The following is a 17785-nucleotide window of genomic DNA, read 5'->3' as shown; positions in this document are numbered from 1 at the left end:
GCTATCTCTCAATGTGTCCAATCATCCACTTTTTTATCCATTAATATACATATAGACCCAGCTATCACTCGGCTGTTTACTCGCCCGCTCTCACCTCCCCTCCCCTCTCTCTCTCTCTCTCTCTCTCTCTCTCTCTCTCTCTCTCTCTCTCTCTCTCTCTCTCTCTCTCTCTCTCTCTCTCTCTCTCTTCTTTCTTTTCTTTGTCCCCCCCCCTCTCTCTCTCTTTCTCCCTTTCCCCCCCCCCCCTCTCTCTCTCTAATTTCCCCTCTCTACAGGTCCCCCCCTTTTTATTTTTTTATTTATTTTTTTAATTAATTGTTTTTTTTTTGTTTTTTTTTATTGTTTTTTTGTTTTGTTTGTTTTTTAATTTTTTAATAATTTTTTTTTTTTTTTTATTTATTTAAAAATTATTTTTTTTTTTTTTTTTTTCTCTCTCACTCTCTTCTCTCCCCTCTTTTCTGTCTATCTACCTATCTATCTGTCTATCCATCTATCTATTTATCGGTGTATTCCACTTTACTATCGCATCGTTCCTTCGCGAAGATTCGACCTTCGCTCATTCAACAAACCCACCCCCCCCCCCCCCCCCCCCTCCGCCGTGACCCTTTCACCTCGCCCCCTCCCCGCCCCCTACTGTTTAACTACAGCGTTCTAACTACTACTACTAAATACTACTACTACTACTACTACTACTACTACTACTACTACTACTACTACTATACTACTACTACTACTACTACTACTACTACTACTACTACTACTACTACTACTACTAACTACAACTACTACTACTACTACTACAAGCCTACTACTACTACTACTACTACTTACTACTACTACTACTACTACTACTACTACTACTACTACTACTACTACTACTACTACCAATATGTCTTTTATCTTCCATTATAGTCTGGAAAGTTCTGTTCCCTGACGCTGACCTTTGCTTATCAATTAGATCACCCCCCTGGGGCACCCTATCCTCTACCCACGCCACGCTAACATTTCATTCATACTGCAACCACCATTGAGTACAGACGATACAAGTTATTTTTCATTATATTTTATTTGTTTTCCACGTTTATTTGTGTATTGTTGTGCTGACGAAGGGTTTGTACCCGAAACGTCCATTGTCTGTTTTGTTCCCATACGAAGCCTTTCCATTTTCACTCTTTCGTTAATAATATTGTAATATGTTCATTAACTTCTTTATTTTAATAGCTTTTGTTGTTTCCTTTTGTCTATTTCAGGCGCACACCCAATTTGGTTCATCTTTAGCAATATTTGATTTTGATAAGGATGGAACCTTAGACATTGCCATTGGAGCTCCCAGCTATGGGTCTGAGAACCTTACTTATGTGGTGAGGATATTAATCATTGATATTTCCCTTCTTAAGGTAGATATTAATATTGATGTTGATAGTGGTATTTATCAAAACGCTACTTTGTTCACTAGTAATCAGTTATTGCAAATTAGTTTTATGCTGTAATTTCAGTCATGATTTTTTTTCTTTTCTTTTTAAAAAAAAATGGTAATACTAGTGATAATAACAAATCGTTTATAGAGCACATTGTAATCTGTGAAGCTTCACATTCTAGCTCTAAGGCTAAATGCCAAAAACTACACATTATTATTTTTCACTGGTTGAAATTCTCTTGGAAAATTCTGTTTTAGGTAAGGTTTTAAAAGTGGCAAAAGTGTGCACTAATATTTTGTCTTTCACAATACCTTACACATAGAGTAGTAGTTCCTCAGGGCCAAAGGCCCATGGGGCCAGAGTTATCCCGGTTTCTTTAGCGTGAAACGGACAATAGCAATTGCTTGCTACTCTTTGGATAGGATGCTAGTCTATCGCAAAGTACTTTCCACCAGATCTATCAGATCAGCTACCCAATCACTGCACCCAAGATCGATCTCTGTCCCTTTGTTAGTGAAGCGAGTGCTCTACCAACTGAGCTATCGGGACCCCCAATACCTTACACATAGTTTTACTTATTTCTCAATTTCTATTTTCAGGGAAAGGTTTATATTTTTTCTGTCCTCGGGAAAAACAAGTTTTCATTACGAGGAGAGGTGAACTGTGAGGTAAAATAAATGTTTTTTCCTTTCAGCAAATTCTCTTTTCGTCTTTGTGCAGTAATCTTGGAGTCTATCCCTGTTTCTATAGCATTAAACCAACAAAACCAATTGCTTGCTATCCTTTCGACATGATGCTAGTCTATCCTAAAGGACTTTCCACATATTGAACAGACCTAACTACCCAGTCAATGCTGGTTGGACAGGGGGGGGGGGGGGGGGGGGGAAGAGTGGGGTGTGTCAGAAAATAATATTGACTTCCACCATTGTCAATCCCTTTCCTTTTGCGTGTGAAGCAAGTGCTCTACCAACTGTGCAATCGAGACCCCCTGTATTTTCAGACAACAGATCAAATGATATAGAAAACCAGACTGTACACACACTTAAAGAGAATAGAAAGATGGTTCAGAGTTATCAAGTCATTCATAAAAGTCAGGATTTCTTATTTATTATTTTTTCAGATGACTGCCTTAAAGTAGATAGCAGAAAAATAGGGGGTAACATATCGATGGCTTCAATTGTAAACTGTTCATCTCCAAGATTTAACGCATTTTAAAATATGAGGAAAATATCACTCCTCAACTAATGGAACATCATGTCTATTACTATTAGATAAATCTATCTATTCAAAATGCTCTATTTTGACACATGAGGCAACCATTCATATCTATTGGGCCATATATAGTCGGTAATGTTTAAAATCTCCTGCTTAGTTGAACGGTTTGTGACTAAAGCTATTGGTATCTTATTTGAATTGACAATTGTTTCAATTTTTTGCCACAAAGTCTTAGAAGTATTTAAATATTCCACCAAGTTTTACTTGTTCTGAAATGACTGTTCATATTGCATTCTCAATGATTCCAGAATTACCAGCTTAATCGGAAATATTTTGGGTTTTTGGGTTTGGTTTTGTTTTGTTTTTTTAGTCTACAATAAAATGACAACACCGTTTATAATTATAATGTTTTTAAAACAGGAAACATACTGCACTCTTGGATCAACTCTAGCAACTGGTGATATCAACTCTGATTTTTACCATGACCTCATTGTTGCCTCTGCTTTTGCTCCTGGTGGAGGCAAGCAGAGGGGTTTAGTGGGTGTTGTAAAGGCAGATAAATCATATCAAGGTACTGATTGGTCCTTAAAATTCATGTTGAAAAAAGCATTAAAATTGTTAATCGACAGAATTTGATATTTTGATGTGCATTTAAGTCCCATGTTTTGTTATCTGATATGTACATTATTATCAGAATATTGATATATGAATTGAAAAATAACAACTCTTTTCATTGGAAATAATAATAGCATTGGGGATGATGGAGAATAATGATGATAATAATAATAACAATAATAAAATAATAATAGTAATAATGATAATAATAATAACAATTATTATTATTATTATTATTATTATTATTATTATTATTATTATTAATTATTATTATTATTATTATTATTATCATATTATTATTATTATTATTATTATTATTATTATTATTATTATTATTATTATTTTATTATATTATTATTATTATTATTATTATTATTATTATTATTATTATTATTATTATTAGTATTATTATTATTATTATTATTATTATTATTATTATTATTATTATTATTATTATTATTATTATTATTATTATTATTATTATAACGATGTTGAGGATGATGATGATTCATCAGCATCATCATCATCATTGATGATGATGATAGCGATGATGATGATGATGATAATAATAATAATAATAGTGATGATGATGATGATGATGATGATGATGATGATGATGATGATGATTTTAATTATAGTAATAATGTTATTATCATCATCATCATCAAGATTATTATTATTATTATTATTATTATTATTATTATTATTATTATTATTATTATTATTATTATTATTATTATTGATGTTATCAAAAGCAATCTATGGAATTCGGTGTTTGATTATTTTATTTAGAGATAAGTACTACTCTCCACTTCAAATGTTTGTTTGTAAATATCATCCAAAAAAATGATGCCTTTTCAAAGGTGCACCATAGGATTTATTATTAGTTCAAAACTTTTAGGAATGTTCCATATCCTATAAAATATCTTTTTAGCGTTTATTGTTTTGCAGTCTTGTCATAATGTCTACACTATCGAAAAGATGGTAATTTTGCTTACATTTTGTGTTATCATTAATTGTTAAATTGTAACAAATGTTTGTAAACTTTTACTAAATTCAGTCAGTAGTCAGTTTTGTTCTCATTATGTTACAAAATCGATTAGAGCAAAGAGTTGTTCCATTTGTTTGAGATTTTAATTCATTCTTTACAATATTGATTTTCATTTTCTCTCAAGGGAGGTATGGAATGAAGATACCAATAACTGGGTTTGAAGATGTAATGACTGGTAGCCAGGTAAGGATATAAAATATTTCCCCATGTTAACCTTTTTAAGGTGAGATAAACATTTGCATTAAAATATTTTCTCCCATGATTTATCTAGATCAAGTTCAAACTCAAGTCCATAAGATGCAAAAGGCACACTGTGTCTATCGCCGCAAATCTTGTACACATCAATTTTATCTATCACACCACACTAACCTGTCACTCCAGTCATTCAATCCTCCTCGTGGTCTTGTGTATGTGGAAAACGTGTAAAAATGATGTGTGGTCTGTGATGTCAATTACGTCATATGGTATTTTGCTCCTTTCGTGTATTGTTCGAGGGAAAAAGCTATATTTGGTTGGTTTTGTTCTTGGTGGAATTTGTCAAATGCGATGGAGCCTGGCTCTAGTGATGACTGCAGACTTAGACGTTTTCCAGTTAGCTGGATTTGCTTTAGGGTGATAGTGGTCAAAGATCAAAGTGAGTCAGATATATTTCATTTTTTAATTTTTGTCTCTGTTTGGAACCCTTTCAAGTTTTCAGTCTGCGTGAGCCTATATTGGAAACAGTAATATAAATAATCATGGGAAATAGTTATCTTTGAATTCTCTATTAATCCTCATTTACTTATAAAAGGATGAAATCTTATAATGTATTGAAGATATTTTCTGATCACTTTTATGTTTTGTTTGTTTTTGTTGTTGGATTTGTTTTTTTTAGGGTTTTTTTTAAAATTTTCTTTATCACTAATTTCCCTGTGATTTCACTATTTCATCTGGTTCAGAATTACAGTTGGTACGGAAAAAGTGTCGATGTAAAATCATTTGGAGATGATAGAGTGTATCTAGCTGTCGGAGAACCAAACTTCAGAAAATGTGCTCAGTAAGTTTCTCATTATTGGAGCAAGTAATTGTTGTTTTTGCTCATTTAGTAAGCATTGGTGTTGCATCGTTATAATGTATCGTCTAGTAACAAAACTCAATATTGTTGATCATGGTCATTGGCCTGATGTGAGACAATCATCCCTAATGTTTGGCCCAAGTGTTGCATCCTTGAGGGTCCCGATAGCTCAGTTTGTAAAGCACTTCTCCATACAACAGAACCGAGATCGATCCCGGGTGAAGATGAGATTGATTCCCCACGCCCACCCCCTTGTCCACTCTGCATGGATTGGGTGCTGGGTTTGTTATATAATAATAGGTAATGTACTTTTCAATAAACTAGCTTCTATCCAAAAGGTAGCAAGCAATTGCTATTGTCCATTTCACACTTTAAAACAACAGGATATACTCCAGATCAAAAAGCTACTTGAAGTGTTGTGTCCTTGGCACGTAGAAACAATAATAAAATGGAATAGAAGTTTCTGTCTAATTTACTAATACAAATACGAATGTTTCAGGTTTCTCCTTTGTCAACAAAATGCCTAAGATTAATGAGAGGTAAGAGGATGGTAATTGTTAAGGTGAATAAACAAAGCAATGATGGGACAATGATGATTATTCCCTAATAGACTGCTCCTTAGTAAGGAAACAAGTGTGAATCAAATAGAATACAGTGAAATAAAAGGTGTGCCATGAATTTTTAAAAATGTGTGGCATGCTGTATAGAAAACAATAATAAAATAGAATAGAAACTTGAAAGACAACTGGTGTGGATATTTCAGGTTTCCCCTTTGTCGACAAATTGTGCATTATGGTTAGGCACTCTACTCAGATATGAATGGGAAGCTGGCTATAGGCTGTGACAGATTCACCGTGCTCGATGCGCTCCACAATGTTCTCAGCAGGCCAATGGAACTAAATGTCCATTTCATGCTGTACCAGTTGTCTTTTTTAAGTGTCTTTATATATATACTAGCACTCTTACAGTATTCGCCACTGCAAAAATCCATATACTAATTCACATCTATATTGACTCAAAGTGACCTGCTAATGTCTAAGGCACTAATTTTTTGTTTTATTTTTGCTATAACCATTACAAGATCATTTATACACCTAAGATAACAACAAACTATTGCACAAAGTGGCACAAAATTGAGCTCTTTACTCAAATTCTCTCACCGACCTCAGGTATAAAATGAATATCTAGCTGGTGATAAGATTGTCTCTTTTAAAAAAAAAATGAAATAAAACCTCATAGGCATCATGTCATGTCCTATATGTTAAATGTTTCTGTTGGTTTGGAAACCCTTTTAAAGTGCTTTGAGCACATTTAATGGGTATTGCGCTATATGAAAAAAATACTAAAGGGATTGAATAGAATAACATCGGTATTGGTAATTGTCCTTTTTGACAGTAACAATTAGTTTATGCATTCCATTGGACACTTCTGGATGTATTTTCGATCTTTGTCTTATTGTATTTTATTTCAAATTTGTGGTTCAATCTAGACCCAAATGTGGTTTTGACCCCCGAGATATTCAAGCTATTGGAAGAGTTAGCATGTATAAGTCACAGGGTGTTGAAATCATGCCATTCAGAGAGCTTTTGGGATCTAGGAAATTTCAAATGATGGGGAGCTCCGTGGTAATGGGGAGGCCGTACGATGCCTACACAGACATTGTGGCAGTCTCCTTGGCTGGAAACAGTGAGTAGATACATTGTTATGTTTGGTATTTGGTTTACGATACCACAATGAATATTACAGTGATAAAACAAATGTTCCAATGTATCGAATACACATTATTTACATCCAATAGATATAAAAGGAATACAAAACAGAATAAAACTAATTTTGGAAGAGTATTTTTTATTCAATCCAAAGCAATATTTTAGCAGCTGCTTTTTTATTTTTTTTATTTCCTTTTTCTATGTGACATAACAAATTTGTCATCATTATGTTAGATTAATTTCTTAATTTCATATTTATTGTCCCAATCCTCTGGAACAAACATCTAAAAAAAATTATGGCATTGTTCATCGGAAGAAATGTTTTAAAAGCATCTTAAGACGTCGCTCTTTTCTAAATTGACTTGTTGATACCCCTGTAGTAAAGCGCCCTTAGCACTTCCTCATGACATGGTAGAGCACTCAACAAATGCAATGTATTTATTATTATTATTATTATTATTATTATTATTATTATTATTATTATTATTATTATTATTATTATTATATTATTATTATTATTTATCAATTTTATGAATTAGTTTTTTTTAAATAATCTATTTATTTTTTTATTTTTTTTTGTCTTGCTTTGCTTTTTGTTCTTTTGGTTTTTGTAAATTTATCTTCTTTTTTTTTTTTAAATCACAAGTTTATCATTTTATATTATGGTTCATACTGAATGTATATACATATTGGCCTTGTAATAAAATAAAGTGCAGTTATAAAAAAAAAAAATAAACAGCTTGCTAATCAGTCTCATTGTGTACCTGATAATTTTTTTTCCAATATTTATTCATTGATCACTTATTATTAATGTATTCATTTATTTATTATATTAGTTTATGTATTTATTTATCTTTTAATAAATTAGATATTAGCAGCTACTCTTATCACTACTAAGTTGTACGGTCATCTTTATTCCTATCTTCTCAGATGTAAAAGGCCATATTGACCATATTCCTATTGAGTTTTTCCAAGTTGGCTCAGTACACCTATACAATATTTCCAACTTTTATCAATATCCTTTGGCTGTCTTTAATGGCAATAGGAGATTTGGTAGATTTGGATCACAGCTCAAGGTAAGAAAAGCAGAAATTCGTGTCCAAGTCAGATAAATGCCTCTTAGACACCCGTCCAAAAGCATTAAATACAAGAGACAAAACAAGTTACAACCACAAGAAAATTGTTATGTGAAAAAAAAAAGTTTTAAAAGAATAATTTTCATACAGTAAGAGAAAAAAATGACAATTGTTAGTAGATTATCAATCACATAATAAATTATGAGGGTGAGTCAAAAGTAATGGGACTCTGCTTATTACTTTAAAACAAATTGAATCAATACCATGCAATATACCTCAAATTAAAGTTTGGCATTAGCCGAGTAGAATGCTACTTCTCAACATAGTCTCCGTCTCTCTCGATAGCCACAGTCCACCTTTTTGTAAGGTCATGTATTCCATCCTCGTAAAACTGAGTTGACTGAACTTTCAATCAATTTTTCACGACTGTCTTGGCTTCTTCATCATCCTCAAAGCGATGTCCCCTCATTGACCTCTTCAGTGGACCAAAAAAACGGAAGCCTGAAAGTGAATATGGAGGATGAGACAGTGTTGTCCATCGATTACCTCCCTTTTCCAGTCACATGTGTGGAAGGACATTTTCATGAAGAAACAGTACTCGTTCCATCTCCAAATCTAGTCTAGCTCATCATATTCTTGCTTTCTGTCACTTTAATGTCTGTTTGTACCTGCTATCTCATCACGAGAAGTTCTTCTATCAGATCTAATCAATGCTTCTGTCTTAATTTGATTCACTGAGTTGACACTGCTTGGACGAGACCATCACAAGATTTGTCAGTTAAAGACATGGTTGAGAAGGGTTTCAAGTTAGGTGTTGGATTGCATCTCATTTTCTTTTGAATGACGAGATGCACGTTCAACCCACCTAAAAACACTGCCTCTATAGAAGTTTTATAAACTTTCCCAAGGCGTTTAAAAATGTTACTCAAGGTTTCTTCCTTGAAAGCAAAAAATTCAAAGAAAACTTCCTGTCTCTGATGGAACTTCGTGGGGGCAACCATTTTGAACTGCCATAACTTTGTCAAAATTTGACAGAATTAAAATGTTCAAAATGTTTAAAGACTACATGTGTAAGTTCAAGTGAGCCAAATAAGACGTCTCATGAAAATGAAATGAACTCAGTAGTACATTTGTCCCATTACTTTTTGACTCATCCTCATACATTTGGGTAAAAATAGTTTTAGCAGTATTCTTTAATTGTTGCACAACTTTATCAATTATTATCGCATCTTGATCACTGTGAGCTTTATTTTCAACTCATTACTTTCATATTTTCCAGTTTTATGATTTAAATAGAGATGGTTTAGACGATTTTATAATTGGATCGCCATTAAGGACCAAAGACCTCACAGAGGAATTACATGGAGGTAAGAAGGCTTTTATCTTTAAATTCTATTTTTTTTCTTAAGAGCCATATTCACAATGTACTGATTATATTGGACATGTATTTTGATGGGTATTGTTTTAAAATTTATATTAGATTTTTTTTTTCATTTTCTAAATATTTATCATTTGATTAGCTTTGGTATGTCCTTTTTAATAGAGCAATTCGATCTTCTGAAATAAGTAAAGTCAGAGCATCCATTTCATCTGAGCATCTTTGATGAATAGTTACAGAATTATATTATTTGTTTATAAATCAGCAACGAATGTATCTGAATTGTTACTTTTAAAACAAAGTTCGTGCTTTGCACAGACCATGCCTTTAGCAGTGAATAAAAAACCAGTAATTCAAATGTCTCGAATTGCTATTTCTTTTGGTTAAATATTATTGAAATAAGAGGGCAAATGGCATGGAATTTTATTTTATCTCATTTGCTTGTTGCGGCTATATGTTATAACCAAATTTTTAGTCGCATTCATCTTATTATTGTTTACATTGTTTGTCGTTTTGTTTGGGGTTATTTTGGTTGTATGAAAGTTCAGTCGATTTATATGATATAATTTTCCACTCATTATATACTTATTTTTTTTTCTTTTACCAGCTGAACAAGGCAGTGTTTACATTTTTATGGGTGGTAAATACTTCCCCAAAGGAGACGCTACTGGTAACTGCGGTATATTTCATAATGTGGAGCCTTGTCCAGCAAAGAAGGTAGTGATATCATTCAACCAACAAAAATATTGGCATAATTTGTGTTGTTTGTTTTTTGTTGTTTTTGATGTTTTTGTTTGCTTTTTTTTTTTTTTTTTTTAAAATGATGAATTGTAAGTTAGATTAGTATGAACCACATAAAAGTTTATTATAAAGTTACATCTATGTAATCTGGACACCTTTGTTCCCAGCAATTTTTTTGAATTACAGAATTTTATGGAAAATGGAATTCTAATGATATAGTATAGATTCATTCAGTAAAAGCCTCCAAATAATAACACCCTAATATTTAATGATACCATGACATTACTGGACAGATGCTACAGAAAGAGTAGGGCAATCAGAGTTTTTTTGTTTGTTTGCTGGGGGTTTTTTTGTTGTTGTTTTTTTGTTTTTTTTAAATAACTATTCTCTTGGAACCATCAAAATTTTCTTGACTATATTTGAATATGTGGCGTATGAAAAGTGTACATGAATTCATTGGTTGGTTACATATATCTTGCTGATTGATAAACGTGTCCTTCTTTGTTGTTAATGCAGTGTCTCATCAACACCCCAATGTAGCCAATCCTCCTCTCTTTCTCTTACATAGTCAGTCGTGCAACATTGACTTAAAGCAGAATTCTCACTGAGCTATTTTACATTATCACAAACAAGTGGAACCACCATCTTAGGGGGAGGGACAACTTAAATCATTTAGAATCATTATGAATAGGATATTTAATTTAATGATTCTGTAATTGGCTTTAAAGATATAAATAGGATATATATGTTAATATTTTAAACATGAACATAATTTTTGTTTCTATTTTCTCTCCTGACTATATGAGATTGTAAGTGACTCCACGTTGATATAATATTGGGTTATGGATTTTTCTTCTTCTTCTTCTTCCTTTTAAGTCTGTAACTTCAAATTTTGAAGATTCCACAGACCACAGTATTTTTCTTTCATTGGAGACGTGAGACTATTCACTGTCTTAATATCAATGGTATGAACGAGTACAATTGGGCATCCACTCTAGAGTGGGGAACCATAAACTTGGGTGACTTCCTCTTATTTGGTTGAATATCACTGAGGGGTAATTTAACTTGATTGTTTAGGCCTTTGCAAAATATTGTTACTTTGTCACGCTTTCTCCTCTGTTGTAGTGGTTCAAGATTAATATCAGTTTCATGCTTTTTATCTTTGTTGTTTTGATTTATAAATTTCTTTTTACTATAAGTGAAATTCTTCAGAAATTTACGATCATTGTAGTTTGGAAACTCAAGCAGTGATTGTCAGACCTGTAAAAAGTCTCTGTTATATTTAGCTCCAAAAGAAAAAGAAAAGATGCACTTCAAGTTTTCAAGCGTGTATTGTTGAAAAATACAGAATCTGGGTAGAAATTATGCCCCCTCCCCCCCCCCCCCCCCCCCACTCCTCCTCGTGGACAGGGAAGGTCACTGACTGTGTGTTCTATACCCCTATATGTTTTCCAACTTGTTTTTTGTCATTATATTGGAATGAGATTATTTGATATTTTTTTCCTTGTAAATCACCTCTCTGTTATGTATTGTTATATATATTTGTTGTTTTGAATTTAAAATGTAAGCATTTGTGTGTGCTCCTCTTAGTGGGATCCTGTGCTTGTGTCTGGATGAGACTTTTAAGTGATCTCAAACTATGCACAATGGTAGTAAACTTGGAATCTACACCTGTTCCCTATTTGTACCAATCCCTTTTGTCTTACTTTTCTTGTGTGATTTTAATTGTAATTCTAGAATTTTTTTTACTTTCCAGTTTTCTTCCTTTTTACTGGCGCTGAAATGACCTTAATGTTTTACAAGCGTCGTAAAACTCATACAAAAAAAGCAATTGTCTTGGATTGAAATTACTTGGCTGATATTTTTTGGATTGTGAATCAATTCTCTATTATGTACTGTTTTATTTAATATATGTATATATGTATGTGTGTGTGTGTGTGTGTGTGTGTGTGTGCGTGTGTTTTTAGTATATAATGATTTGTAAGCATTTGAGTGCATTCCTTAGTGGGATCCTGTGCTTGTGTCTGGATGAAATGGTGATTTCAAAATAAGTACACTGATAGTGTGCTCTTGAAATCTACGTATGTTCCCAATTTGAACCAGTCCCCTTTGTCTCGTTAGCTTTGAATTATAAATCTAGATTATTTTTTATATTATTCCATATTCTTCCTTTTGACTGGCGCTGAAATGACCTAAATGTGTCACAAGTGTTGTAAAATCCTTTAAAATAAAAATTTAGTAGCATTAATTTTTTTTTGACAGCTCTCGATTCTAGCCTTATACACTTTGTATGAACTGAAAGAGATTTCATTTTGTACTAGTTCTAGTTTTTAAGTGTTTGGGGTTTTGAAGTTGAATCACTAAATTCCACACTATTAAATTTATCAGGTTTTTTTTTTAAATTATTTTTATCTAGGCAACCTATGAACTGGTCATGGATGAGCAATTTGCAAGATTTGGATCTCAGATTGCGGTTGTCAAGTCAAAGACAAAGGTTTGATTGTTATTTTCACTTTTCAGGTACTTCAATGGGAATGTTTCAATTGCAATATGACTAACTTTGGTTGATTTTGTAGTCACGATTAAAATAACTATCATTTATCTAATGGTGGAGCTCTGACATACACCAACACACACTCACACAAACAAGAAACACTAATTACTCACACACACACACACACACACACACACACACACACAGGCACACGTAATGGGTGGTTAATGGTCTAAAAGTGTCTTCATGCTGTTGAACTCATAGAAAACTGGTTTCCTTGTCATGCATTTTGCTGTGGTGTAGTAGTAAAGTCTTTGACTCGAACATGAATTAAATTAGAATACAAACAAGTGATTAAAAACCTAACTGATATGCTCTTTGCAAAGGTATTTTGCACACACAGTCAAGTTACAACTAGAGCTCTTTACAGGTATTGATTAATGTAAGATCTCAAACCAACGCATATTCATGGCATTCACTAAGGATAGCATTGAGATTTATTTTACAAAGTAAACTTTGTAATAAGCAGTCTGGATCTCTAAAAACCGTTTACTCGAAATTAACTTGCATCTGTAAAAAGCATGTTCTCGTTTATGAACTTAAATTTTTATCTAAATTTTTCATGTAATATATTCAGAAAGCATGAATTAAGTTTTTATTTATTTTCTATTCACAGATAAACCTTTTGGTGACTGCATCACACAGTTCAAGGGGAGAGAGGCTGTCTGGGGCGATTGCAATATTTGATTTTTAATTTGAAGATTTTTTTTTTTACTACTTTTTTTTTAATCCATATTTTTAAAAAATCACAGCTTGATTGGAATATCTACTCTTTTGAATTGAAACTAATTCAATAACTCACTGTGTGTATGTTGAAGAAAGGTATATTGTATTCATTATCCTCTTACAACCGGTGAAATGCCTTTAATGGAGGATGCTTCAAAATGTTTTATTCCATCATAGTATATTTTTTTAGAATGAAAGTAAATAAAAAAAGATTCTTTATTGCCCCAACAAATTGCAATTCATGTGAGGTAAACATTGCTCAAACAAGCTGGGTTATGACATGAAAAAAAACCCCCAGAAACATTCACATATACAGCTCCAAATACACGCACACACACTTACATAACATAAATGAAAAACTTTGATACAAAAATTATTATCCTAAAGTATTCAGTTTTTATATGAATGAATCAAAAGAAACACACACACACACACGCACAATGCATGTACAATTTCGATTTATTTGCTAGAACAATTGAACTTTGTATTTACTTGTGTAAAATAATACTGTTGATGATGTTGATGGCGTGTATACATACATATACATATTCACATTTAAATCTATTGTGCTCCTGGGTGGGGATCCTGACCTCCCATAGTGGGCAGGGAGGTACATGCTGTGTCTTCTATCCCCCCATACCCTTTTTCCAATTGTTTCCTGTCGTTTTCTTGGAATGAGATTACTTAATTTTGTCCTGACCCTGGCGGAGTTCCTTGGCTGGGAGGGAAACAGTCAAATGTATAGTTATAGTTTTGGGTGATGATATTTTTTTCCTTGTACATCATCTCTCTGTTATGCATTGTATTATGTTTAGTTTAAATATTGTATTATATGATTTGTAAACATTTGAGTGCATTCCTCTTAGTTGGGACCTGTGCTTGTGTCTGGATGAGACATTTGGGTGATCTCAAACTAAGTACTTTGACGGTGTGCTCTTGGTTACTACATCTGTTCCCTATTTGAACCAATTCCCCTTTGTCTCACCTTTTCTTTTGTGCTTTAATTGTAATTCTAGAACTTTTTACTATCCCATTTTCTTCCTTTTTACTGGCGCTGATATGACCTTAATGTGTTGCAAGCGCCGTAAAACCCTTAAAAAAAAAAAATATCTATTGTGCTCTATTTCTGGTATTCATTGCACATTAATTTCACTACAGTACAATAATTTTATGAAAGATATTTATTGCCAAAATGATTCCATTTTGCATTGCATAAGTATAATGGGGCTTAAAATGAGCGGGTGGTTGGATGGGAGCATCACCCTTGAATCATATACCTATGATGTTCGCATGGGTGTACGATCCGATAGTGATGTCGTTTCTTCTTCTCGTTACTAGCCTATCCTGCTTCTTTGGTTTGTGATTGTATTTTTGACAGGGGATTTTTTTTTTCTTTCTGTAAATCTTCTGCCTGTTTGTTCTTGGTTATTTATAGTTTAGCTTATGATATCTTTAGGTTATGATTTTGATTTACATTTGTACTATTTTTGTTAGATTGCTTGTTTTTTTGTTTCAGCGGTCTCTCATATAACCTCAATTGTGTTGGAAGAGACCTAAAGCAACAAACAAACAAAAAGCTTAAAATGAATTTTTTCCCCTCGAAACGTGGACATTCCAGATTTTATGAAAATGAAAATGAAATTTCATTGTATAATTATCATGTATTAAATTAATTTCTTTTTGTATATTGCAGGCAAGTGTTTGAAGCTACACAAAAAAACACCTTTGAAAAGCTAAAAGTGTCAATGAAGATATATTGGGTGGCTGTGAGAATAAAAAGGGGCTGAAATTTCACAACTCACCAAGTTTTTTTGTCCAATTTTTTTCAAGATTTATTACAGGCAAAATTCAGATATTTCGCAGTAGTGTATTTAGAATTTCACAGGTTTACAGATAAAAATCTTTAACTTATAACTATTTTTGTGAGGCACATCATTATAGTAAATATCATTAAATATCACAAAATTACATATTTTGTTTGATTTCGATTTTCCAAATGTTCCAAGGACGTTTTTTCTCGTTGACTTGGGACCAATGGGTATTTTTCCATGTTGAAAATGGTTTTCCTATTTCTTTTAGGATTAATTAACATTCAATAGCAGGCTGTGATTTCCTACAGCTACAATGAATTACATATTGCCTAGTATTTTACGTTTAAGTATGATCAAAGCCATATATTCCTATTTTGATTCAGTCATCACAATTGGAGACCTTATCTTTTGTTTATATCATAAACATTAGCAAAATGTGCATACAAATTGTAAGTACACTAAAAATTGTACTGAAACTTGTCACAATTGAGATCACTATGGTATAAGGACTGATTTTTTTTTTACTTAATAGTGGATGTTTGTTATTTTTCAATACAGACACCCGGAGTATGAAAGGGACTTATAATCATTTATTAGTTGTTTGTTATGCTTATCCGTGTTGCTAGTCTTTTCAAGGAAATTTTTTTAAAGCCATAAATTAGTAATTGGGACCAATACTTGGAGATTTGTGTGCCATTCTGATATTTAGTGTTTAATGAATCTTACAAAAACAGTTGATATTTTATTTATTGGTTTACAAATTTCAAGACAACTGCTTTACATTTCCACGTATGTTTTTCATTGATTCCTTTAAATAGTAACAGGACTGCAAATCCGGGCCCCCTTTTATTGACCACTCAACATTTTTGATACATACATTCAAGATTTCCAGGTTACATTATCTGTTATGGATTGATGGTGAAGTAATAATGAGTTTTATATGAGTACAATTTAATTTGTTATTTTTAATGTTGCACAATTCTTCCGTGTGAGATTGCATTATTTTTATACACTTAGCTAGCACTGAAATGTTTACACACAAAAATTCTCGGCACAGCCAATTCATTTTTATGAATATAACGTATGCATGGTCATTCTACCAATGTGATAATTAATTTTCCATTGTACAAAATATATATTTAAATTATACATTACGTTATTATGCTCACTTAAGTGCGGGAGTATTTCTAAAGAAAATTGAGATTAATGGTCTACCTCAAATATCATAATTTTAGAATAATTGTATAAAGAAATATGTGTGTGTATGTATCTTTTTTTGTGCATCATTTTTTTATTCTGATATCTTTATTTTATTTTATTTTCATCGACAATAGCTTACATACAATATAAAATTACCTTTGTACAATGTCCATGTGAGGAGAATTATGGATTTTTTGAAAAGCCAGGATTGGCTTTTTTTTTATCGGATTATTTCTTCATCTGCATTATGTGACATCTTTAGTATTTTGTGAATTTCATTGCATGTTTGGGTAAACAAATGTACAGATTTATCAGTTTTATCTCTTCAAATCACCATATTTTGTCACCTTATTATCTTCAGCCACAGTGTAACAATTTCAACAAGATGTACTTATAAATTAATCTATTTTAAAAACTAACTCTTATGCCAATTCCTTGATTTTCTTTCATAACTTAATGAAATTTTAAAATAAAAATCCATTTATCTACCCTTTTGTCTTTCAATTGTACTTTTTATATGACCATGGAAAGGCTCTTTGCAATTTTTTTAGTGCAGCTATGTGGTCTTTGGTATGACATTTGCCTTCGGATCGCAAGATCCTTAGGAGTCCCACTCTGAGTGACGTGTAGTTGAGTTATCTTTACTCTTTACTCACATGCTCTCACTGTACTCAGGTGTAAAATGAGTACATGGCTGTTAACAGCATTGTCTCTGTCAGAAAAAATTAATATCGCCTAACAAGTGTCATGTCTTATCCAACATGCTAAGTGCTGCTGTTGGATATGGACCCCTTTGAGCAGATTAAGTGGATATTTCTCTATTATTTAAGTTTTTGTTGTTTTTTTTTTTTACTCTTGAAGATTGATTCCCTGTTTTGTTTGTTTTTGCTAAATTATTTCCCGATTTGATCTCATCTACATTGTTTTTATAAAATTGACATTGTGGTACCACATGAGAATAGTATTTATCTGATATTTAACTTTTACCACCTTAGGCAGAGTAGTCTTGTTGAAATCATTATAAATTCCGTTTTACAAATTTTTTCTCAAATTCATTGAACTGAAAAAGATACTGAGATGTAAATGATTATTTGTATTTATTTACCGTCACAAAGTATTATTGATATTTTTAGCACATACTTACATATCTTCGTTGAATTTTTTTTTTTTTTTTTGGAAAAATATTTCAAAATTGATACAAATGTATGAATAAAATTTATTTTGAAGTCTCTATAAA

The 17785-nt window shown here is 32.2% G+C and overlaps 1 protein-coding gene across 2 annotated transcripts in view; it reads left to right on the top strand.

Annotated features, from left to right (window-relative positions):
* Positions 1 to 17785, top strand: part of LOC144962821 (phosphatidylinositol-glycan-specific phospholipase D-like) — a 45705-nt gene extending 27920 nt beyond the window's left edge. Inside the window, exons 15-25 of one of the 2 annotated variants that reach the window (XM_078896098.1) lie at positions 1251 to 1361; positions 2018 to 2086; positions 3054 to 3204; positions 4424 to 4482; positions 5238 to 5335; positions 6843 to 7039; positions 7993 to 8138; positions 9418 to 9505; positions 10124 to 10233; positions 12674 to 12751; positions 13428 to 17785. In XM_078896098.1, the coding sequence (XP_078752224.1) occupies positions 1251 to 1361; positions 2018 to 2086; positions 3054 to 3204; positions 4424 to 4482; positions 5238 to 5335; positions 6843 to 7039; positions 7993 to 8138; positions 9418 to 9505; positions 10124 to 10233; positions 12674 to 12751; positions 13428 to 13505 (1185 nt within the window). In that variant the 3' untranslated portion in view covers positions 13506 to 17785. Of the gene's footprint in view, positions 1 to 1250; positions 1362 to 2017; positions 2087 to 3053; positions 3205 to 4423; positions 4483 to 5237; positions 5336 to 6842; positions 7040 to 7992; positions 8139 to 9417; positions 9506 to 10123; positions 10234 to 12673; positions 12778 to 13427 lie in introns of both variants that reach the window. The other variant, XM_078896099.1, reaches the window with a different exon arrangement.

This window comes from Berghia stephanieae, chromosome 1 (genome assembly GCF_034508935.2).
Source record: "Berghia stephanieae isolate SIO BIC M18660-M18661 chromosome 1, UCSD_Bste_1.3, whole genome shotgun sequence".
Lineage (NCBI taxonomy): Eukaryota > Metazoa > Mollusca > Gastropoda > Nudibranchia > Aeolidiidae > Berghia > Berghia stephanieae.
This window is presented reverse-complemented; position numbering and strand designations above follow the sequence as displayed.